The sequence below is a fragment of the Pygocentrus nattereri genome, chromosome 9 (genome assembly GCF_015220715.1).
Source record: "Pygocentrus nattereri isolate fPygNat1 chromosome 9, fPygNat1.pri, whole genome shotgun sequence".
In the NCBI taxonomy this organism is placed as follows: domain Eukaryota; kingdom Metazoa; phylum Chordata; class Actinopteri; order Characiformes; family Serrasalmidae; genus Pygocentrus; species Pygocentrus nattereri.
In genome coordinates, this window is record NC_051219.1 from 12,927,655 (window position 1) to 12,952,055 (window position 24,401).

At 39.0% G+C, this 24,401-nt stretch overlaps 1 protein-coding gene across 4 annotated transcripts in view; it reads right to left on the minus strand.

Moving 5' to 3' along the window:
• The window catches only part of LOC108435570 (cyclin-dependent kinase-like 5), a 130,145-nt gene that overhangs the window by 13,783 nt on the left and 91,961 nt on the right, over positions 1–24,401 (minus strand). For all 4 annotated transcript variants that reach the window (XM_037541297.1, XM_017711503.2, XM_037541296.1 and 1 more), the window contains 4 exons: positions 19,997–20,186; positions 15,808–15,888; positions 5,947–6,110; positions 2,697–3,732 (listed from right to left, as the gene is read on the minus strand). In XM_037541297.1, the coding sequence (XP_037397194.1) occupies positions 2,697–3,732; positions 5,947–6,110; positions 15,808–15,888; positions 19,997–20,186 (1,471 nt within the window). The remainder of the gene's footprint in view (positions 1–2,696; positions 3,733–5,946; positions 6,111–15,807; positions 15,889–19,996; positions 20,187–24,401) is intronic.

The window sequence follows — 24,401 nt, forward strand, 5'->3', positions numbered from 1 at the left end:
TGCCATCAGGGTAGGGCTGCATAATTTGGGGAAAATGTCTAATTGCAATTTTTTTCAATATTATTAAAAAATTATAACTTTGAAAAAAAGTGTTAAAGTAAAATCTGTGCATAAATGTGTTGTCTCTGCCTCCAACAACAGCATATTCACTTTTTCTGGCTTGAGACTTCAGTGCTGAGCTAACAGTCAGTTGTGGTTGTGATGATCAGTTGCTTCTGAGTGGGTAAACTCATCTACAGTTCACAGGGTAAAGGTTTTATATCACAATACAGCTCTACATCAGGGTTGCTTCTACACTTTCTCGCCTGTAAATGTTCAAACCCAAAATGCATGACAAAACATGCCAAAGATGTATAAGTAGCAGTAATCAGGATTTTAATTTTATCAATAATTAAGCCAACATGATATCAATAATATACTTTGTAGTAACTGCTGGCGTCTTGCCCTTGAAAATTTGCAAATAAGTATATATGTTGTGATGGCACTATCAGTCTTTTGTGTTTATTGTCACTGGTAATATGAACCAAAGTCTTTCTATGCAATTTTTAGACTCACGTTTAACACACTCTGAGATATGCCTACACAAATTACAAATATTTCAATAAATTAATAAAGGACATTTAAATGTTTTGGTTTGCGTGTGTATATTGCTCTCATAACTTGCAGATGTTTGGTTGGCAAACACTCATCAGTGTTTTCAGAGTATTAACATTTGCAATTTAAATGTGTTGTACACGATAACACCTATGATCTCCTGCAATCAGATAACAGAAGTTAGGTCTACTCAAAATAAATAAAAATAATACTGCAAGCAACAAAGAGCTCAATTCATTTTTGTACCTTTGAAGACGACACTGAACAGATCATGTGCTATTCCAGTTTTCAACTACTGCAGTACTATATACAGTAAATAAGGTGAAGTGGATTATCCATAACATCTTACCTTTGAGACTGTGACAACGGCATCCTCTTAATGAGAATGTAACATGTATGTCAAAGTTCTGCATTTTATTCATCTCATATCCTTTTTTAAAACCCACCAAAATCATGACTAACCAATTTTTGTTCACCCGCCAAAGCACTTTTCCTTAGCCATGCAACTAATAAACATCCAATTTAGCGGGAAACCTCCCAATCTGGAACCACGCGTTTACAGCACACCTATACGAAGTTGGCCTTCTACAACTCAGTCACTACTTTTAAAAAAATCCAAAAATAAGTAGATAATATTGGACATCTGCACTTTTTGAACAACAGGCCAGGCCTGGGCTTTAGTTATTTAAGACAACGCAGTCCTTAATGCTAACTATAGGCTACACACAGTCAGTGGCAAGTAACTACAGCAAAACAAAAACTCGTTTCAATCTGCCACTATGAAAAACATCTGCCACAAGGTCCTTCTCACCCACTATGAAGCAGGACGATGTGTCATCAAAGGATAGCCAGGTTACAGCAAAGTTACACTGTACGAGATGGAGGGGGAATAAAGAACACTGGAATACGTCCCATGACAGAGAGGGGCTGACATGGGGAGAGCACAAGTATTTTTGGACTGAACAGCAGTGAATGGAGTGCACTAGTTAGCCTGATCTCATCTGCACCGTGCACCGTTACTAGCTCCCCTTCATCATTAACATCATCAATACCCTTGTAAAACAAAAAAAGGTGAAAAATCAACCTCACAGATTTTTACACTAATTACCCCCATTGCAGTTCATCCTCCAAGACAAGCCTAGTGTCTGGAGTGTGTTTTAGGTTTGCCATGGCACTACAAGGCTAATGCAGCTAACAAGTAATGCTCATATCACACCAATTAGCATTATGAAGGCTACATGCCTATGATATCACAAACTTGCCATCGTTTAGTTTCTTTAAGTTTCCAGTGAAACTACAAGGTTAATATGTAGCTAACAAGTGATGGATGTGCCACAAGGCCCTTCTCATCCATTGTGAGGCAGGAGAATGTGTCATCGAAGTATAGCCAGGTTACAGCAATGCCGGATACACACGTTTGTGGACAAAATTACATCACATAGCTCACAAAGCACACGGCTTTATCTGTATGTTTGCCTACTTTTATATTTAACAGCATGTCACACACTGCCAGAAACCGCAATAGCAAGTCTAGATGAGATAACTTAAAGCTGAATGTGGACTGAGGTAAGTGAATAATGCTAAATCAGCTGGTACTAGCTTCTATCCACTATTAGCAATATTAACACACTTTGTGAAACTGTCTCTTCAGAAAGTAAATCAAATGTACATCATTTTCTTCTTATTCTGAACGTAACTGATCAGCAAAATAAAAACCGATGCTTTATTTTTGCACAGAAACTATAAGACAAGTGTACCTACAGAGTAAAGGAAGCTTAAAGCCTCTTGTTAGCATAGTTAGTAGCCTCCAACAGCCTTGCTTTCCTGGTACTGTATGATATAGCTAATCAAAGCTAGTCTGTTTAAGATTACTTTACAACTTGATGCAGATTGAGGCACATTTGTGTTGATTTAGGCATGCAGTTTTAATGATGCGATTGGAGGTAAAGACTTCCATTTCTTGCTACTACATTAGGATTGTAGCTCCAGGGCAAACTAGAACAACTATGTCTTGGCTGATTAACCACATTTGGGGTAAGGGGAAAACTCTTCCTTTAAACATGCTGAGCATTTGAGTTTTGAGTGTATACAGTAAGACTGACCCTGATCTCCTCAGGGGCCTCGTCTCGGGGTGCAGAGCTGCCTACATGTCTGGGTAGCGTGCGGTGCTGCAGCTGTGGTGAGAGCATTTGGAGGCTGCTGGCACGAGTGGGCAACCCCTGTCCAACAGCCAGGCCGCTCATGTCCCCTCCATGAGGCCGCCCTCGCTCACGCCGCACATACATGGAGTGCCTGTGTGGCCGCTGCTGGGACGAGAAGGGGCTGGTGTAGCCCAGGCCGTAGGGGAAGTCATGGGCAGCTGAAAGTCCTCCTCCGCCTCCTCCCCCTCCGGGGTCTAAGGGGTCTGTGGCTTTGGCCTCGTCCTGCTGCTGGCTCTTGTGGCGTGAAGAAGAGCGGCGGAGCGAGGTGTCTGGCTTGGTCCGGCCTCCGGTTGACGGGCTGTGCCGCAGGTTGGGGCTGCCCGGTGCTGGCAGGTTCAGGTTGACGTTCAGGTCCAGGCAGCTGGAGGGGAAGTAGCGGGATGAAGGCAGGGGTAGCTCATCCTGGAGCAGGCGTGGGTCACTCAGGTTGCTGACGGATTTGGCATCACTCAGTGTCCCATGGCTCTTGGACAGGCTCAGAAATGATGAAGAGCCCTTCCCACCCGAAGACTCGCCGTAGCCATGGCGACCCTGCTTCTCCCGCTCCCCCTGCAGCGTGTTGGTCTTGCCCTCTACAAAGGAGTGGCGGTTCTGGGAGTGACGAGAGGCATTGGATTTGAGGTATTTGGCGCCAGGGCCGTCCGAGGGCTTGCCGAAGTCAAAGTCGGCTGCTTTGGCTTTGGCCTTCTTGGGGCTGAGGCCGGCATGTGGCAGGTTGGACAGGTCTTTCCCGCATGACGCCGAGCGGTTGAGAGGCTGAGGTGGCTGGTAGGATTTAGGGTGCAGTGTGGGACTCAGGCTACTGGAGCCTGGCCCAGCGCCATTCAGGAAGGCCTCAGTGCTTGGTGGGAGCAAGTCATCATGACCGTGACGCGGCAGGCTCGAACAGTCCCGGCTGTTAGAACGATGGTGCCCTGAGCTCTTACTTCCGTGACTCCTGATGAAGAGCAAGCAAAGGAGAGAGAGAGAAATAGAAAGACAGAGAATAGAGATTCTTAAGCACTATATAAACCCACAGATTGCTGCAAGAAAACTCAATTTTTTCATTTTTATTATTTTTATACACCTTTCGCAAATGCCAAAGCGATCATACCATGACAAACTGACAAACAGAAATCTTAGAAAGACTTTTTTTCCTGTTACATGAATATTGTGCTAAGAAAATATTCCCTTCTTTCTGAGATACAAGGCTTTCATATGACAGCAACAGTATACAAATTGCTGCCATGTGTTACCACTAGAAAGCATAATGTGAGTTAATATGCACAAATACAGTCAGTGTTCAGGTCATTGTTAAATCAAATGAGCTCATTAAGTTTCTAAGTATGCTAATTTGTAATTAGGCACACTTGAGCTCTGATTGCAAACAGTCTTCAATTAAGCTTAAACAATTAACCTTGTTCAATTAATTTGGCTCAACTGGAACAGTTGGCGAAAATTAACTCATTCGTCTCAGATTAGTGGAGACGAGACATGGCATTGTACTGAAATATTAAGCATTTAGAAATTGATATTGTTATTTACATAGTAAAAAGTGATTGGAGGCTGAAGAGGCTGTATTTATTAAAACAGCAGGTAGCCAAGGAGTCAAGGAACTTGATTAGGATCATGGCATGTGAGGATCAGGGATTTGATACTAGCACATTGCAACTGTGCACTTGACCAATACACTTAACCTCAAGGTGCCCCAACTATGGCCCTGCAGCATAAACTGTGCCTTGGGCAACATACACTTTCTTTCTTAAGCCAAGCATACATTGTAAGACTTGTATACATAAATTTGCAGTATGTTTGGTTTTCTGTAAAATTGAAAGAAGTAGCATTGCTAAGTCAGGAGAAAGCTGGTGCTCCCTATAAAGCCTGCAATGTAAGTTAGAAAAATAACAAGGTGGATTTTGCTTTTTGGACCACGTCTTTACATATTAAAGTAACAAACACAGGATCAAAAAGAAAGACTAACTCAATGTTTATATCTCGAATGCAAAATCAACATTATACTGATGAAGATATAGTACAGTAAATAAATACACCTTTGCAAGACGCATCCTTGGCCAAGGTTTGACTGAGCTCTCTTTGAATACTCTTTCAACTTCATAGTCAGATTCATCCCCCCGGGAAAGGGGTCTGAAGCACAAACCATGTTACAAAATCCTCTTTCACATGTTGTGTGCAATTAAACATTTCCAACACAGAGTTCTCAGAATCCTCAAAACTTACACAGTGTAGTTTTAAACAATGGAACAAAAAAGTGGGGAAATGCAAATATAAATCACGATTTGGTTGCAGGTGCAGGATGAATGATGAGTGACAGATCATGACAGCAGTGATATTATTTGCAACATAAAACACAACCTCGAGTATTTTATTACTTACAATACATCAGTTCTGTTAAATAAAGAAAACATTAATGAAAAGAAGCCCTAAATATTGTTTCAAATGTGCTTGAATATTGGCAGCTCCTGTGCATTACAGACAAAGCCATAAAACTGACCCAATATCAGGGTCAGCTCAGCTTTCTTTCAGCATTTGCCAGACTAACCTGAATATCAATTCTGTTCCAGTGTGTCTGCATAACATTTCAAAACTCATCTTGTATTCTGTGAATTTTTTGGCTAATTCCAGTTTGTTTACTTGTTCACCTGCCTATTGAAAAGTTATGACAGGTTCTTGAATTTGATGAAGGCCTGCTGTCACACTTCTCTTCAGAATCTGACCAAACATACTGTAGGTCAAATATTACCTTAAAGAAGTTTTGTAATGTACTTTTTTTCGGAATGATGTGTACTCATGTTTGAATCTCCTGTTGTTTCTGATCAGAGCTTACAAGTTATATGCTCAGCTCAAGAATTAAACTCTAGCATGTCTAAAATTCATCTGATCATTCAACAGCTCAATTGGAAATTGTTTGGGTAGTTAATTGGGGACCCTCACAATGCATGATAATGATGACAGCTGAAGCAGAAATTCAGATTAACTCTGAAAATGATTTAGTGACCGCCAAACTGGACTCAAAAACTGTTTCAAAATCATGGAGTGTATGCCAAACATAAGGGTAGAGAGAATCAAACAGCAGCAATTCATATCTACAAGAATAAACATATGTGGAAGACACACAAGCAACATCCAGCAGGGTGTGAATTCTCCTCCTGACCTGCTGAGGGCGGCATTGTCATGGTGGGGTTTTCTCTTGGAGGAGCGGATGGGCGTAGGGGTGGGTGGGCCGGTGCGGTCCGTGTGGCACTGCGTCTGGAAAACGGGGTGATTCAGGCTCTGTTCCGTCAGAAAACGCTCATTTGGGTTTAAAAGCAGCAGGTTCTGAAATGGTAGACACAAATAAATGAGTAAACCAAAAAAAGAGCATTCTTTAGCCCAGCTGGATGGTCTTAACTCCCTCTGTAGACAATAGATCAATGGACCAAGAAAGTAATAATGGATAAAGAAAGGAATTTCCTTAAAAGGTACTGTATACTGTGTGAATCCTAGATCTTGAACATGGCCTAAAATATTCAGGCCTCGCATTACATTACTATGTTGCCTGTTCTGCATTTATCTAAAGAGGCAGTTGACTCCAGAGTGGTACAAATAATGAATGAAAGTGAATAGCCTAAGGTGTTAGGCTAAGGTGTGAGTCCAAGTCAATTCCTCAGTTTCTTAGGTGTGAGTCCAAGTCAATTCCTCAGTTTCTAAGGTGTGAGTCCAAGTCAATTCCTCAGTTTCTCAGGTATGAGTCCAAGTCAATTCCTCAGTTTCTCAGGTATGAGTCCAAGTCAATTCCTTAGTTTCTCAGGTGTGAGTCCAAGTCAATTCCTCAGTTTCTCAGGTGTAATTCCAAGTTAATTCCTCAGTTTCTCAGGTGTGAGTCCAAGTCAATTCCTCAGTTTCTCAGGTATGAGTCCAAGTCAATTCCTTAGTTTCTCAGGTGTGAGTCCAAGTCAATTCCTCAGTTTCTCAGGTGTAAGTCCAAGTTAATTCCTCAGTTTCTCAGGTGTGAGTCAAAGTCAATTCCCAAGTTTCTAATGTGTGAGTCCAAGTCAAGTCCAAAGTTTCTCAGTTGTGAGTCCAAGTGAAATCCCAAGTTTCTCAGGTGTGAATCCAAGTCAGTTCCTAAGTTTCTGAGGTGTGAGTCAAAGTCAATTCCCAAGTTTCTAATGTGTGAGTCCAAGTCAAGTCCAAAGTTTCTCAGGTGTGAGTCCAAGTCAATTCCCAGATTTCTGAGGTGTGAGTACAAGTCAATTCTTAAGTCTCTGAGGTACAAGTCACGTTTTAGGTCTCTGGTAAAAAGAGTCACTCTTGCTCTGCTCTTTTTACTTTCACTTCCGTATGTGCTATAAACCCCCCAACAACGAAGTTATCTGTAAATAAACTGACTACTTACTACAAACATAACTTACAAACTTACTTACTAACTTACAAACTTACTAAAAACTAAATCAACTTTTATTAGCCTTTAGTACTATTAGGCTAAAAAGTTCTGTGTAAATGTCAAATTTTTAGTCATTTTTTTCAGTTTTTAGTCAAGAGTCCACATCCAGTCACAAGTCAGTTAAGGACTAACGAGTCGAAATGCAAGTCAGTCATCATGCAATTCAATACAAATTGAGTCCAAGTCACTAAACTCAAGGCCAAGTGGCTGAAGTGCCCTTCAGCTGAAATGCTGAAGAAACTGACCTTTTAGCTGACAGTGCACAATGCCAATGTTGTACTGGTCAAAGTACCTGACACTGTCATTTGGTATTACTGCAGTGATTTACAACTCCAATTATAAACAGGGCCACAACCACCCCAAGATTAGTTTGGAGTTTACTCACAGAGAGCATGGTAACTGTACATAATGTAGATTTCAGGCACTTATGCTGAAAACTTGCTTACTCGTTGCAATGATTTTCTGATTATTGTTTTAATGTCCTTGGTGAAGTTCAAGGTTAATTATGTCATAACGTTTAACAGCAGCTCATCCAAATGCATACAAACGGGAGAAATTGAGGTACGAATACAATTAGCATATGATCACCATATTAATAGTATCTCATCCTCGGCTAAATAAGAGATGTTAATATGAATCACCCTAATTATCATAAATATGGAACAGCTTCACTGGGCGCTCAATGAATCGTGACCCACCTAAAGCAGCCTAAAGCTCTTTTCTATCCTCTGTCTCTCGCTGAAGAACATTAAAATCTCTCAGTCTCAGAAAAAAAAGATCAAGAAGTCAAGAGCTAAGAAGAAGTTATTGTTATCCCACCCATATACCAGTATATAGTGGAAAGAAACCACCTCCATGTTTCTTCAGGGCCTTAATGCATGTGCAAAACAGAGTCTGTGCTTACAATAGCACACAGTGCAAGTGAACAACATGGGCCAAAACAAAGCATTGTGCAGAGAATAAGAAGAGATATGTAAAGTCTGTATTATTAAATATGAACAGTATGTATAGAGCACATATCAAGAAGCCATGAACATAGTCACCAAATTCCTTAATGCCAATATTTAAGAAATTTGAAAGCTACTCTGACCCATTCATTTCATGAAGTTGTCACAGCTATGTATCAGCAAAATAGTATATTAATGTAGAACTCTCTACTTTATAAACAACCTGCCAAACACCCATATAATAATGTTAATTTCCAGTTTACTATGGTTATCTACAATGTTATTTTACTGCAAAGCCAGCCATGGTAAATATTCATGTCCCACATGTTTAATATTATGCAAAGGCCAGATATACTTAAACACAGACATCTAAAGCATTATAAACTTGGAACAGACATTCAAGAGGCATAATATTTACTTTGTGTGTTGCATGTACAGTGAATCCAACAGCGTCTAACAATGTTATTGGAGTAGTCTGTTAGCCTGTTCGCTCTGGGCTGAGCTTATACCTCATGTACCTTTTACTTCATCTCCATTTTTACTTTATATACACAGTTTGTAACAGCAATCATTTAATTTTACTTTAGATGTAGGCGATTTATGACCACAAACATACATGCATTTGTGGGGATCTTGCTGGTGTGGGTTTTCTCGCTTTCAGTAATGCAGACAAAAGTGACTTGAAAGCTAACTGTGGACCTGCAGAACCATGTTAATGATTCAAATTGTAAACTAACCATTAAACAGATTGAGAACATAGTTTTATTCAAGCAATTGATTTTAACTGAGCAGTCATGACATCCCTACTTTCCATTAAAGCAAATGTTTAGCAAAAAATCCAATTCACACCACCTTTACCAAATGTAGCCAGCCAAGGGAAGTTCGGTCAAGCAAATGAAATATCCTCAAAAACACCTGCCTACAAGGTTCCTGACACTGCTATCCATAAAAATGGAAGCACATTACCTGAAAGGGTAAAAAGTAGTAGCAGCCATTTGAACCGTGAATTTTGTCCATACTTTTCTCCAGTTTTCATAGATTACAGTATGTCATATAGTGGTATATGGTGGTAAAGCAAGTCTATTTGAGATCATTTAACAACTGAGCACAGTTTGAAGCAGAAGTAAGATGATTTAGGCCTCCTACTTGGCCTACACTATATACTCTGAATGTGCTGTCAGCGAGATGTTCAATACAGCCTACTGTCTTGTGTATCATTACTGATAATGTCTTTCTTGCTGACATATCTTGCTGAGAGATGAGAATGAGTCTCCTGGGTGTTGGACCTAAAGGTTTTGTGTCTGCGTTTTTTCTCTTTCAGCTGTTATAGCAGTATAGATGTTTACATCTCCCTCTTCCTTGTTTTCCCTATCAAACTGTCTTTTGAGACTCCTAAACACTGAGGCTTCACTGAGGTTTTTTTTCAGTCTCTCGCTCTTGCTGACATTAAAGTATGACAGTTTTTATCCAGGCGACATTTAACTTTTATGGTGATGACCTTTTGGTTAACGCCTTCACGACTCACAGCACACACGATTATAACACCACATCTAGAAGTAAAGTCACGCAAAACAGAAAGGCAGAGAGGGTCAGAGCAAAGGAGGGGAACAGAAAAGGGGTAAAGAAAGTTGCAGTTGCAGAGATGAGAGACACTCTGTCAGAAAAAAAATCTATGCAGGTACATTTTCCATTCATAAAGGTACAAATAATGTAAATGTGCTTTAAAGGTATAACAGTGGTTTTACGGTCCGACCATGAATCTCAAATAAACTGTTCTCAGGGGAAAATTTGTATATTTGTACCGTTTCATAACCTAATGTTTTAAAACAGGACAATAAGGTAAAGAGGTTGAAGACAAGACATGGTGGTGTTAATACAACTCAAAATATACACTCACTGGCACTTTATTAGGTACTGTTCAGTTGCTTGTTAACACAAATAGCTAATCAGCCAATCACATGGCCGCAACTCAGTGCATTTAGGCATGTAGAGGTGGTCAAGACAACCTCCTGAAGTGCAGACCGAGCATCAGAACGGGGGAAGAAAGGGGATTTAAGTGACTGTGAACGTGGCGTGGTTGTTGGTGCCAGACGGGCTGGTCTGAGTATTTCAGAAACTGCTGATCTGCTGGGATTTTCACGCACAACCATCTCTAGGGTTTACAGAGAACGGTCAGAAAAAGAGGAAATATCCAGGGAGCGGTCAGTTGTGTGGACGAAAATGCCTTGTTGATGTGAGAGGTCAGAGGAGAATGGGCAGACGGGTTCCAGATGATAGAAAGGCAACAGGAACTCAAATAACCAACCAAAATCTCTGAGGAACGTTTCCAACACCTCGTTGAAAGTCTGCCAAGAAGAATTAAGGCAGTTCTGAAGGCAAAGGGTGTAGCTAATAAAGTGGCCAGTGAGTGTATAATTGCAATGAAGGGTGGTACAATTATATTTCTTGACTAAAGGTACTGAAGACGTGCCCTTTAGTTTACCACCTCAGTGGCAAGAGAGGTACCTTTTTTCGGAGAGTGAAGATGCCCAGCTGTGCTCAGCAAAAGCAGAAGTAGATTAACACCACTTCCCCTTAGTCTAAACTGTGTAGTGTCTTGGCTGGACAAAAATATTCTACATAGCTGAATGTAATGGTAATGTACCAGTAACAGTAGCCTGAATGAAATTTTGACATTCATTTTGCAGACTTTGTAGACAACAGGATGTCATATAGGGCTGTCACAATCATGGCATTGTAGCTGACTATTAATTATCAAATACATAATTTTGACTGACAATTTAATTGTCATTTCTTGTTCACTGTATGCATCTATTAAAAGAGGCCAATCTGGCTTACTTACCATCTATGTTTACTTAGTATCTCTAGTCTTTTTTTGTGTGAAAACAGTCTGTTCTAGAGATATTTAACGAATCAGAATTGTTCACAGTGGTTGTTATGGGAGCCAGACATCTGAAGAGCTGAATTTCTCTCTGAGACAGTTATTACATTAAATGGTTATGAATACACTGCATAATCTCTGAGACGTTTCTACGATGGTTTTGAGTTCTGGCCTAAAACGGATGTACAACCCCAATTCCAATGAAGTTGGGACGTTGTGTAAAACATAAATAAAAACAGAATATGATGATTTGCAAATGCTTTTCAATCTGCATTCAATTGAATACACTACAAAGACAAGATATTTCATGTTCAAACAGATAAACTTTATTGTTTTTTGCAAATATTCACTCATTTTGAATCTGATGCCTGCAACACATTCCAAAGAAGTTGGGACAGGGGCAACAAAAGACTGGGAAAGTTAAGGAATGCTCAAAAAACACCTGTTTGGAACATTCCACAGGTGAACAGGTTAATTGGAAACAGGTGAGTGTCATGATTGGGTATGAAGGGAGCATCCCTGAAAGGCTCAGTCGTTCACAAGTGAGGACGGGGCGAGGTTCACCACTTTGTGAACAACTGCGTGAGCAAATAGTCCAACAGTTTAAGAGCAACGTTTCTGAATGTGACATTGCAAGGAATTTAGGGATTTCATCATCTACAGTCCATAATATCATCAAAAGATTCAGAGAATCTGGAGAAATCTCTGCAAGTAAGCTGCAAGGCAGAACATTAACATTGGATGCCCGTGACCTTCGATCCCTCAGGCGGCACTGCATTAAAACCCGACATCATTCTGTAATGGATATTCCCACATGGGCTCAGGAACACTTCAGAAAACCACTGTCAGTGAACGCAGTTTGTCGCTCCATCTACAAGTGCAAGTTAAAACTCTGCCATGCAAAGCGAAAGCCACATATCAACAACACCCAGAAACGCCGCCGGCTTCTCTGGGCCCGAGCTCATCTGAGATGGACTGACGCAAAGTGGAAAAGTGTCCTGTGGTCTGACGAGTCCACATTTCAGATTGTTTTTGGAAATCATGGACGTCGTGTCCTCCGGGCCAAAGAGGAAAAGGACTGTCCGGATTGTTTTCAGCGCAAAGTTCAAAAGCCAGCATCTCTGATGGTGTGGGGGTGTGTTAGTGCCCATGGCATGGGTAACTTGCACATCTGTGAAGGCACCATTAATGCTGAAAGGTACATACAGGTTTTGGAGCAACATCTGCTGCCGTCCAAGCAGCGTCTTTTTCAGGGACGTCCTGCTTATTTCAGCAAGACGATGCCAAGCCACATTCTGCATGTGTTACGACAGCGTGGCGTAAAAGAGTGCTGGTACTAGACTGGCCTGCCTGCAGTCCAGACCCGTCTCCCATTGAAAATGTGTGGCGCATTATGAAGCGCAAAATATGACAATGCAGACCCCGGACTGTTGAGTAGCTGAAGTTGTACATCAAGCAAGAATGGGAAAGAATTCCACCTTCAAAGCTTCAAAAATTAGTGTCCTCAGTTCCGAAACGCTTATTGAGTGTTGTTAAAGGAAAGGTGATGTAACACAGTGGTAAACACGCCCCTGTCCCAACTTCTTTGGAACGTGTTTCAGGCATCAAATTCAAAATGAGTGAATATTTGCAAAAAACAATAAAGTTGATCCGTTTGAACATTAAATATCTTGCCTTTGTAGTGTATTCAATTGTATACAGGTTGAAAAGGATTTGCAAATCATCGTATTCTGTTTTTATTTGTTTTACACAACTTCCCAACTTCATTGGAATTGGGGTTGTACATGCAGGGTCATTCAAGGCAAAACAGTGCCCACAGAAAACTTATTTTTTCAAATTTTCATCAGCAACATTACATATAAAACTCAGAAGACATGTAGATTCACTGATTGCTTTGAATACTAAAAAAAATGGCATATATATATATATATATATATATATATATATATATATATATATAACAGGGCATTTCACATCTACTCTACTCTGAACAACTATATCAACTACTCTGAATGACTTTGCTTACATCTTAATTACTGCATTTTGCTGAAAATGGGTGAAACTCCCATTTAAACTCAGCATCACAAGAGGTTCCTATAACACTGTGATTAAGAGCTCTGCACCATGTCATTTTGGCCAAAAAGAGGTCAATTTGCGTTGAAAGGTCATCTTTGTTTGAAGTACATTACCGTCCCCCTGGTCAAAACACTCCACGCAAAACAAGCTTTGTAAAATAATATGGTTAAGTTGCTATGGCAGTTTAAACCTACAGTTACAGTGGTAGGCTTACTACTTACTAATGTTGCTTTCATGCAACATTATTTCAGTGCAGTGAAGAGTTGCTTGTACGATAAATGTAGCACTATTTTTGACTATGTAACAACTTCATAATTCTTGTAATGAAAATTCATGTCTGGGGACAACCTGTTAAAAACTCGTTTTTTTTTTTTTTTTTTTCCACTTTTAACAACTAAACACTGAACAACTAAAATCTGGCACTAACAAGTATATACCCCCTCTAAAGCCCACGCCCAAATCTTTCAAGTCCATCCCTTTTCAATAGCCGCAATACAATGTTAACACAAGCCAAACAAGCAAGCTTGAAAGTTGCTATCGTTAGCTAAAGGTTTTTTAAAAACAGATAGTGTTTGATTTTTACAGCATGTAATGTGTTTTTTGCACATGTGATACACATCTACGTACTCAACTGGAGTTTTTGTGAGGATCTTTCAGTGGTTATAACTCATATCTACAAGCTAGGAACACGCTTGTTATTCATCAAACAATGTTGTTGATCTCCACCTCATGCTCTAAGCGTTAGACTGGTTTTAAAATTCGGTCCCACCCTAGTAAGCCTACGCATTCGCATTCCACACAAAATTTCTCATAGCTGTCCCCAGACGTTCTCGTTACAAGATCACATGTGGCCCCGTAAGACTAGATGAGACTACAGAACTTAATTGACCTATGGAAGCTTATAACCACACCAATTACCACTGTGCAAACCACATGCCCACATCATAACACGCTCACCTCAAGTCACATCTAATTAAGCCATCCCAAACAGAATTCACTCTTGTGGTTTCTGGCTCTGTATGACACACTGTTATCTGTAAAAATGGACGAGAGTACAAACAAAATTCAGGCTTCAAGTCCGTTTTTAGCTTAGAAAACATCATATCTCCAAAACGGTAACTTCACAAGAGAAGGAAAAAACCTACTTTACTTTTAATGTAAGTCAACTGAACCAGACTTTTTTCTAAGTCATCCTGAGCCAATTCTTTTGGTCCATTCTTCATGAAATTTACACCCAATATAAAGAACAACACGCATTCTGAAATCACGTCAAAAACTGAAAAATGACAAAAATGTAGATACAAGGTTTTCAGCGATATACAAGTCTAGTTGGAATGAATTGGTGAGCGTGTGCTGTTTTAAGCACGTAGTTTGTTGGCTACAAGTTTCCATTACTTGTTGGCTTGTCAACATTAGCCTCGCATCTCCAGCACAAAACTAAAGAAGCAAAGACACCAAACGTCTTGGTTGACTACACTGGGGCTAAGGAGAAAATTGAAATTGACCACATCACTGAAACTAAAGGAAGGTATACAGATAATAAACGGAGTTAAGGCTGTGATGCCACGCAGCTGAGCATCAGAGAAAGTAGCTTTGTCACTGTGAGACATGCCAAGAAGCCACAAAAGAAAGATGTGTAAGGAGCTTTAAGTATAAGCCGTGAGTCATCAGCAAGTGGAAACATGCACTACTGCCCACTAGTCAGGCACACACAAACTATACATGCACATGAACCTGCAGGCGCATATGCATACTGATGCCCTTCAAGATAAAGCACAGCTCACTGCTCACACGAACACACACATTTGCAGACACATGTAGGCATAGGTAGGCCAACATACAACACTGGGTGAAAGTCAGAGATTGTCCTTTATTTATTTAATTTCCAATCAAATCAGTCATCAAGTCCTGGCTATTCATTTATCTGAAGGTATTTCTGAGGAGATTAGACATAAGATAATACCTTGCATAAAAAAGGGGAAAGTCAAAGAAAAAAACACGAGACTTACAAATCTGGATTTCCAAAAATCATTAAAAGATACAGAGAAAAGATGAGCTCCTGACAACTGTGGCAAACCTGGTAGAGAAACAGGAAACTGACAAACAAGCACAAAGAAGCTGCTGGTGTTTTCCAAACAGTGAACTGTCCACTCCAGAGAGAATCGCTGAATGTGTTTGGGATTACTTGCACTGTGGGAAGCAGAAAGTGCAACCAACTTCTAAGACTGAACTTTGTGGAGATGCGGAAAAATATCTTTGAAAAACTGACGGCAATTCTCATGAAAAGAATGAACGCTGTGATAAAGGAGAAGCATGGACACACTGAGAAATGTGAATTGATTTTTAGTCACTGAGGTTTCTGTGTAATTTTTCGTTAAATGTGTTTTCTGACATATTTAATGGTCGTCTCAACTGGAAATTAAATTAATGACTGGACCGTACATGTAGCGCAGCATGTACTGTGCAAGGCAATGCCATCTAACATGTAAAAGACTGAGAGATACACTTAATTCTCTCTCTCTCTCCTTTATGCTCTGTCTCTCCTCTCTCCACTGACAGAAGCCTAGGCCAGCACTGGCAGTCAAAATCAATGTTCCATTACGCACTGAGCCCATCTGTGTCTCTCTCACGCGCACACACACACACACGCACACACACACAGCTCAGTGGTCTGGTGTCTCTTACCTTCATTAGGTCCAGCATGGGGCCGTTGATGATGCCGAGGTATCTCCTCTCCAGAGTCTGCGGGTGGCTCACTGTGGGGAACTGCAGTATACAGTGAAAGAGTATATAAGAGCACAGTCTTACACACACACAAGCTATGCTATATCAGGACATAACAATAATAATATTCATATAAAAACATAATAATAACATTAATAATGATAATAATATGTCTCATATGTAAATGAATAGCTCATTTATATATGTGTGAGTATCTATATGTAAAAGAATTTCTATTTATATGTAAAGGTCTTATCCGAAATCTATCCCTAACCTCAACATTACAACTGGGACCTTAGTAAAACAAAACAAAATAAAATAAAATAACATAAAATAAAGCACTTTACAGTTTGAAACCTTTTGATAGTCCTGTAGGTTATGCCTTGACATTTTTTGTCCTGAATCTACACAAAGTGGGCATCCAATAATGTTGCTGCTGGCAGTTTGCGACATGCTTCCATAAGGCCTGTGGTTTAGCAGCCTGGCCAGTGTATGTGTTTGCATGGATGTGTGTGTGTGTGTGTGTATGTGTGTGTGTGTGTGTGTTTTCCATGTTTTCTACTACCACCATCTGCTACAAGCAGTTCGGCCTCCCAGCTGCTGAGATCCTTTATGGATGCACCCAAGCAATGCAGATTTCACACACTGATCTTCAAATGGTCCTTACAGCTGCAGGTGAGCAATACAGTAAATCCAAAGGTTTGTAGACATCTCCTCATCCAGAGTTTCTCCTGAAACTAACGGTATTAAAAGGCAACTTGTCCGCTTCTTCAGCAACAGCCTCTACATTTCTGAGAATGCTACACTAAACGTTGTAACATTGCTGTGTGGATTTGATTGCACTCAGCTACAAGAGCATAAGTGAAGTCAGAAAGTGATGCTAGATGATTAGTTCTGGATCAAAACCAGCTCTCAAATTCATCCCAAAGATTGAATGGAGCTCCACCAGTCCAAAGAATGCAGTTCCACAGCTTAATGTTGGGGGTTTTATACCCATCTAGTCGACACATGGTATTGGACATGGTGACCTTAAGACTTGTGCGGCTGCTTCATAGCGTCCTATCAGCACTGCTTATCTGTGGAGATTAATAAAGCTGCATGTGTGAAATTGGATGCCAGAGTCAGCAACAGGTGTATGTTTAAGCAGGTGAAATGACTAGTTAGAAGGTGTCTATAAACTTTTGAATATATATAGTGTATAAAGAACAAATAACTCTGTTACATCCACATATACCATATACTCAAGAGTAAATGGAGACTACAGAAGTTAGAAGCTGACCGATTTACAGTATATTTGTGATATGATTAGTCCTTACTCGTCTGGCAGGTCCCTTTGATCCACTAATAAAATACTGCATACTGTCCAACACTCTCGATTAAAGCTTAAGGGAGATTAGATGTTTTCAGTAGCTGCTGCTAGATTGTGGATTTAACTCTCAATGTGAGATCCCCTTCAACTATTGGCAAGTTTAAATCTTGCTTTAAGACGTACCTCTTCTCCTTGGCTTTTGACTGTGCACAATTTGTGTAATTTTATGTCCTAGTTATTCATCTAAATTTGCATTTATTTTTATTCATTGCTTCTTTTCTTTTTATATCTTGTTTTTTCTGTTTTAACTGCACTGTTAGTTTGTGTTTCTATGATCAAATTTGCATCTGTTTGTATAAATGTTTGACTTTGGCACTTGGGTCAGCTTTGGGTGTTTTAAATGAGCTCTAGAAAACGACTTGACTTATCATTTGGCTGATAAAACCGGCCAATATTAGGTTTTAGGGTTCCACAGGTATATCAACATTGGCAAAAGCATCGTCCTAAAAACTCTCCGAAAACTAAAACTTTCTGACAGTCGTGTTTGAGATAAGTCAGGGAGCATAATGAACAGATGTTTACTCTAGTTTCTATGGTGCATTGTGGGAACTTTTGGGCAATGAAAGTTCCAGTGCACTGTAAAGATTCTGACAATGACACACCCTGGAAAACAGCTGATGCTCTGGGAAGTTCCCTAAACTACTGAGCTAAGGAGCTTATTGAGACACAACCTTAAAAGCAACAACAGTTAAAATTTGTCCAAACATTGCATACACAAAAGGGTCTTCTTCAAGGGTTCTTTAGTAAAGAAAATGGCTCTATATAGAACCATGAATGTTCAAAGAACCCTTTTGCATGATTAAATGGTTCTTTGCATAGTGAAATGGTTCTTCAGATTGATGGAGAATGTGCTGTAGATGGTTCTATACGGAACCTTTTTGAAAAGGGTTCTATATAGCATCATGAAGGGTTCTTCTATAGCATCAAACCTGATATTGTAACAATAGAAGAACCATTTTGGTGCTATATACAACGCTTTTCAAAAAGGCTTTGCACTGAACTGCACTACTACTATTATCTTTCATTTGAACAAGATTACGTTAACTCATCACTTTGCTTGATCCTGCACCTGTGTCACATTTAGGAACTGTCCCTAAATTTGCCCCCTTCCTAAAAGTCCTAATGTGAGCATTTACTGTGTTTATTTTGAACATACTTACTCATGAATTAGTTTTCAGCATTGACCAGTAATCAAATAAATAATAAAGTAATAAAATAATTATGTATAAATTAAGTATAAATAAAATGAATTATAGGTTATTTTTTTGTATTTGTATCATTTCACTTTGTGTTGCTGCTGCTTATTTGAGTTCAATTTAGTTTTAACATAATAATATTTGTTATGATGACTCTCTCACCACAAACAGGCCACTGAAGATGTGAGCTAGTTTAGACCTTTGATAACAGGCATAAAGATCCAATGAGCAAATGTAATTTGTGGAGCTGAGTCAGTTTATTACAATCCTTGAAGATTCAAGAACAGGCAATTTCTGTCATTGCTAAAAACTGGGAGCGTCCCACTTCAAGCAACATCTGACTGTCATGTTCCTGTGCTCTACCTTACATGTACACTCAATAGGTAAGTGTGCAAACTATGCATGACAACATACACACATGCATAAACCTTATATAATTCTAGCTCTGACAATTACTTTGTAATTAGTAATTAATAAAAATAATCACTTTCTTAAGATATTTGATAACAGACAACTGAAAGTCATATTTGATCAGTCATGTCCTAATAGAGGCCCTCTGCGATTCTCTTCTGTTTGATTGATACTGACACCTACTGGCATCTCGGTAATTGAAATCTCAAATATATTTGCCATCTACATGAAGTTCAACGATTGCCATCTCATTACCATAGAGAAACAACAACGCTGATTTATTCAGTATACTAGTTCAAACAGGTCCATATGCGATTGTGAAAACAATCTGCCATGTTTCTGGAAACTGTTGATTTGAGTGGCGACCTACTTCTACTCTATCACTAGCAGAACAGCTGCAGTGTGCAGAGCTGTGGAATATGGACTGAGGTATGATATAACAGGAAAGATATGATTCAGAGAGATAGAGAGAGAGAGAAACATGTAGACTGGTCTTGGGTTTTATCAGCAGGTCTAAACCAGCATCTCTCTCTCCCTCTCTCCCTCTCACACACACACACGCGTGCACGGATACATACTAATATGCACAAACACACACACACTCAGAAGATGCAAGCATGAGTCACCACAATCCAATCAGTCACAGCACAGAATGCCCAACCAGAGAGAGAGAGAGAGAGAGAGAGAGAGAGAAAGAATGGAAGAGAGAGAGAGAGAGAGAGAGGAGAGACAGAAAGAATGGGGAGAGAGAGAGTGAGAGAGAGAGAGAGAGAGAGAGAGAGAAAGAATGGAAGAGAGAGAGAGTGAGAGAGAGAGAGAGGAGAGACAGAAAGAATGGGGGAGAGAGAGAGTGAGAGAGAGAGGAGAGACAGAAAGAATGGAAGAGACAGAGAGAGAGAGAGAGAGAGAGCTGAAGAGAGTTTGTTTGGGAGGAGGTGGAAAGCCTAGTGAGAAGATCAAGGATAGAGAGTGAGAAGAAAACAGAAGAGAGAGAGAGAGAGAGAGAGGGAGAGAAGAGAAGAAAAGAGAGAGAGACAGAGAGAGACAGAGTAACAGAGGGCTGGAAAGAAAGAGAGTGTTTGGGAGGAGGTGGAAGGACGAGTGAGAAGATCAAGGAAAGAGAGAGAGAGAGAGAGAGAGAGAGAGAGAGGGGCAGAAGCAGGTAGAGGCCCACCCGTAGTCCGTGGAAGCGGGGGTTGTTGTAGAAAAGCTTCATCTGCTCTGGAGGGAGGGGTCCCAGGACCTTCTGGATGGTGAAGAGCTGATCTATCTCACTCTCGCCCGGAAACAACGGCTGCCCATCGCTCAGCTCGCCCAGAATACACCCCACTGACCACATGTCCACTGCTTTCCCATACGGAGCTCTGCAAGATCGAGAGATGATTGCTCTTATTCATCAAAGTTACGTATGCTTATAATTGATATCTGAAAATAATTCAAATTTCACTACAGGTTTCTCATTTATCAGTGTCATATTTGTCATATGTGTTTCATCGAACTCACATCTGGAAGAAGTGCTTGTGAATTTTAGCGTAATGGAAAAAAAATACTTGACGTGTGGTTCACTAACCAACATTCTTATCAATATTATATACAGTATCAATAATATGAATAAAATAGAAAATGACAGCAGTGCTACTGATAATTTGTGTACAAGGCAATCTGGTATGAAAGTGGCTGTACTTGTACATTTACGCTGGTGTAAACAAACGCTGCAAATATTCCATAATCCATTTCAAGAAATATTTTTAAGACACAGAAAGACCTTCTAAATTCCAACATAATAAAAACCTGAGCAGCTGATTTCAAACAGCTGATTAATCATCTTGCAATCTATAGCTAAGAAGTTCCCTTAAGCCTACATACAGTATTACTGCTGTCGAACCAGTTTTCGATGTCATTTTTAAAAAGCCTGTTGTTCTTCATATTGTGTGTAAATTCCATGAAGAATGGAGCAAAAGAAACGGTGGAAAATGGTTCCATTGTCTCACATTAAAAGCAAAGTAAGTTTTTTCCTTTTCCTGTAAAGTTAGCATTATGGAGATACAATGTTTTCTTCCGACAACAGCAATATACCAAATTTATATTGTTATTTAGTGAAGATTTAAAATTAAATTTATACATTTTATTTAATTTAATTCTTCAAATGTAGCCACGTTAAACCGCTAAGACATACTGATTGTCTTCTTTACTTTTGCACTAGAGCTACAAGGCTAATGTATCAAATCCACTCAACCAACATACTTGCTGAGCTACTGTGCTAAAATATTTGCATTTTAGTTATTTTATCAATGTTTACGTATTTTTATTGGTAGATACATGCATGAAAAATGCTGCCATTAGTGGAGAATTCTCATATTGAACATACAACATAGGTTACATAAAGGCACACAGCATCGCTGAAAACAGCAGCAGCTTTCAGGCTTCCATCACCTGTTGGCTACAATCGCCTCTTTGATCCAAGAGAAAAGTAAACATTAGACACAAAATATGTCTTGGCTAATCAGCTACATTTGGGGTAAGGTGTAAATTGTGTAAATCTGAATTTTCACTACACTATCACTTTAATTAGAATATTTAAATATTTATCTTGGGGTCAATAGTAGATAAGTCCTTAATATAGATACGGCTATTTAAGTGCTGTTGTAACGTCCTAATGATTTGTTGGGAGGCACTGATATGAGAACTCTGGTCCAATACTTTTTTATACATGTATCTACCGATGCCAATACATAAACATTGATAAAATAAATAAAATACAAATATTTTTAGCTCAGCATCACCTTAACATTCTGTTCTTCCGGAGTGCAGCAATATTTCAGGCTTTTCATATATTTTTCTCTTCCCATTCTGTTTTCCATGATGAACTGTTTTACTAGTTGCATAATAGTAGAAACAGATTATATTACATTATTTTATCTGAATATTTGCATGAGTCAGAACAAAGTTCACCCAGAAAACATACCAGGAAACAGCCTAACAGCCTTTCAAGAAGGAAATGTGCTAAAAAAGAATGTGCAAGTTCTTCAAAGTCACCAAAAATGAAATTCCCACAATAGTAAAGTCTTGTCAGTATTACAGCAGGACTTTTGGCAAGCTCTAAGTTAGTGATACTACACTAGAGGGCACAGTCTTCTCAAACAAACACTGCTTGCAGACTAATCCACTAACAGCTGATATTTAAAGTATTTGATATTTAAGTACCTCAGGAAGGTACTTCTAACCAAATTCGCAAACCAGATTATGCCTGAGTGATATACTGAAATAACTACACTGTCACCGTATTAACCAGCTCTTAAAAGTCATTATTTACTGGTATCAAGTGAAAGAAACACACCACTCTAAGACCAACAAGGGTAATACTTGTGAAGGTTCTGCCTTACTGTGACAAAGTAATTATGCTTTAAAAAATCTCCATTGAAAACATTAAATATTATACATTTCCTGGAAATAAGCAATTACAATAAATCTATTTGCAGGTATTGCTCTGAAATGCTTGGGGGTTTGCTGTAGCCTAAAGCACACACTGCAGACGCACAATGGCCTAAAACCACTCCACAATTACTACTGTAAAACTACACACGCTGCAGATTCATACTGGATTAAAATCACTTAACAACTATTACTGTCAGACTGTAAAACTACACACACTTCAGATTCATACTGGATTAAAATCACTTCACAATTATTACTGTCAGACTGTAAAACTACACAAACTGCAGATTCATACTGGATTAAAATCACTTCACAATTATTACTGTCAGACTGTAAAACTACACACACTGCAGATTCATACTGGATTAAAATCACTCCACAATTATTACTATCAGACTGTAAAACGACACAAACTTCAGAGTCATACTGGATTAAAATCACTCCACAATTATTACTGTCAGACTGTAAAACTACACAAACTTCAGATTCCTACTGGATTAAAATCACTCCACAATTATTACTGTCAGACTGTAAAACTACACAAACTTCAGATTCATACTGGATTAAAATCACTTCACAATTATTACTGTCAGACTGTAAAACTACACAAACTGCAGATTCATACTGGATTAAAATCACTCCACAATTATTACTATCAGACTGTAAAACTACACACACTGCAGATTCATACTGGATTAAAATCACTCCACAATTATTACTGTCAGACTGTAAAACTACACAAACTTCAGATTCATACTGGATTAAAATCACTCCACAATTATTACTGTCAGACTGTAAAACTACACAAACTGCAGATTCATACTGGATTAAAATCACTTCACAATTATTACTGTCAGACTGTAAAACTACACACACTGCAGATTCATACTGGATTAAAATCACTCCACAACTATTACTGTCAGACTGTAAAACTACACAAACTTCAGATTCATACTGGATTAAAATCACTCCACAATTATTACTGTCAGTCTGTAAAACTACACAAACTTCAGATTCATACTGGATTAAAATCACTTCACAATTATTACTGTCAGACTGTAAAACTACACACACTGCAGATTCATACTGGATTAAAATCACTCCACAATTATTACTGTCAGACTGTAAAACTACACACACTGCAGATTCATACTGGATTAAAATCACTTCACAATTATTACCGTCAGACTGTAAAACTACACAAACTTCAGATTCATACTGGATTAAAATCACTCCACAATTATTACTGTCAGACTGTAAAACTACACAAACTTCAGATTCATACTGGATTAAAATCACTTCACAATTATTACTGTCAGACTGTAAAACTACACACACTGCAGATTCATACTGGATTAAAATCACTCCACAATTATTACTATCAGACTGTAAAACTACACACACTGCAGATTCATACTGGATTAAAATCACTCCACAATTATTACTGTCAGACTGTAAAACTACACACACTGCAGATTCATACTGGATTAAAATCACTCCACAATTATTACTATCAGACTGTAAAACGACACAAACTTCAGATTCATACTGGATTAAAATCACTTCACAATTATTACCGTCAGACTGTAAAACTACACACACTTCAGATTCATACTGGATTAAAATCACTTCACAATTATTACTGTCAGACTGTAAAACTACACAAACTGCAGATTCATACTGGATTAAAATCACTTCACAATTATTACCGTCAGACTGTAAAACTACACACACTGCAGATTCATACTGGATTAAAATCACTTCACAATTATTACTGTCAGACTGTAAAACTACACACACTGCAGATTCATACTGGATTAAAATCACTCCACAATTATTACTGTCAGACTGTAAAACTACACACACTGCAGATTCATACTGGATTAAAATCACTTCACAATTATTACCGTCAGACTGTAAAACTATACAAACTTCAGATTCATACTGGATTAAAATCACTCCACAATTATTACTGTCAGACTGTAAAACTACACAAACTTCAGATTCATACTGGATTAAAATCACTTCACAATTATTACTGTCAGACTGTAAAACTACACACACTGCAGATTCATACTGGATTAAAATCACTCCACAATTATTACTATCAGACTGTAAAACTACACACACTGCAGATTCATACT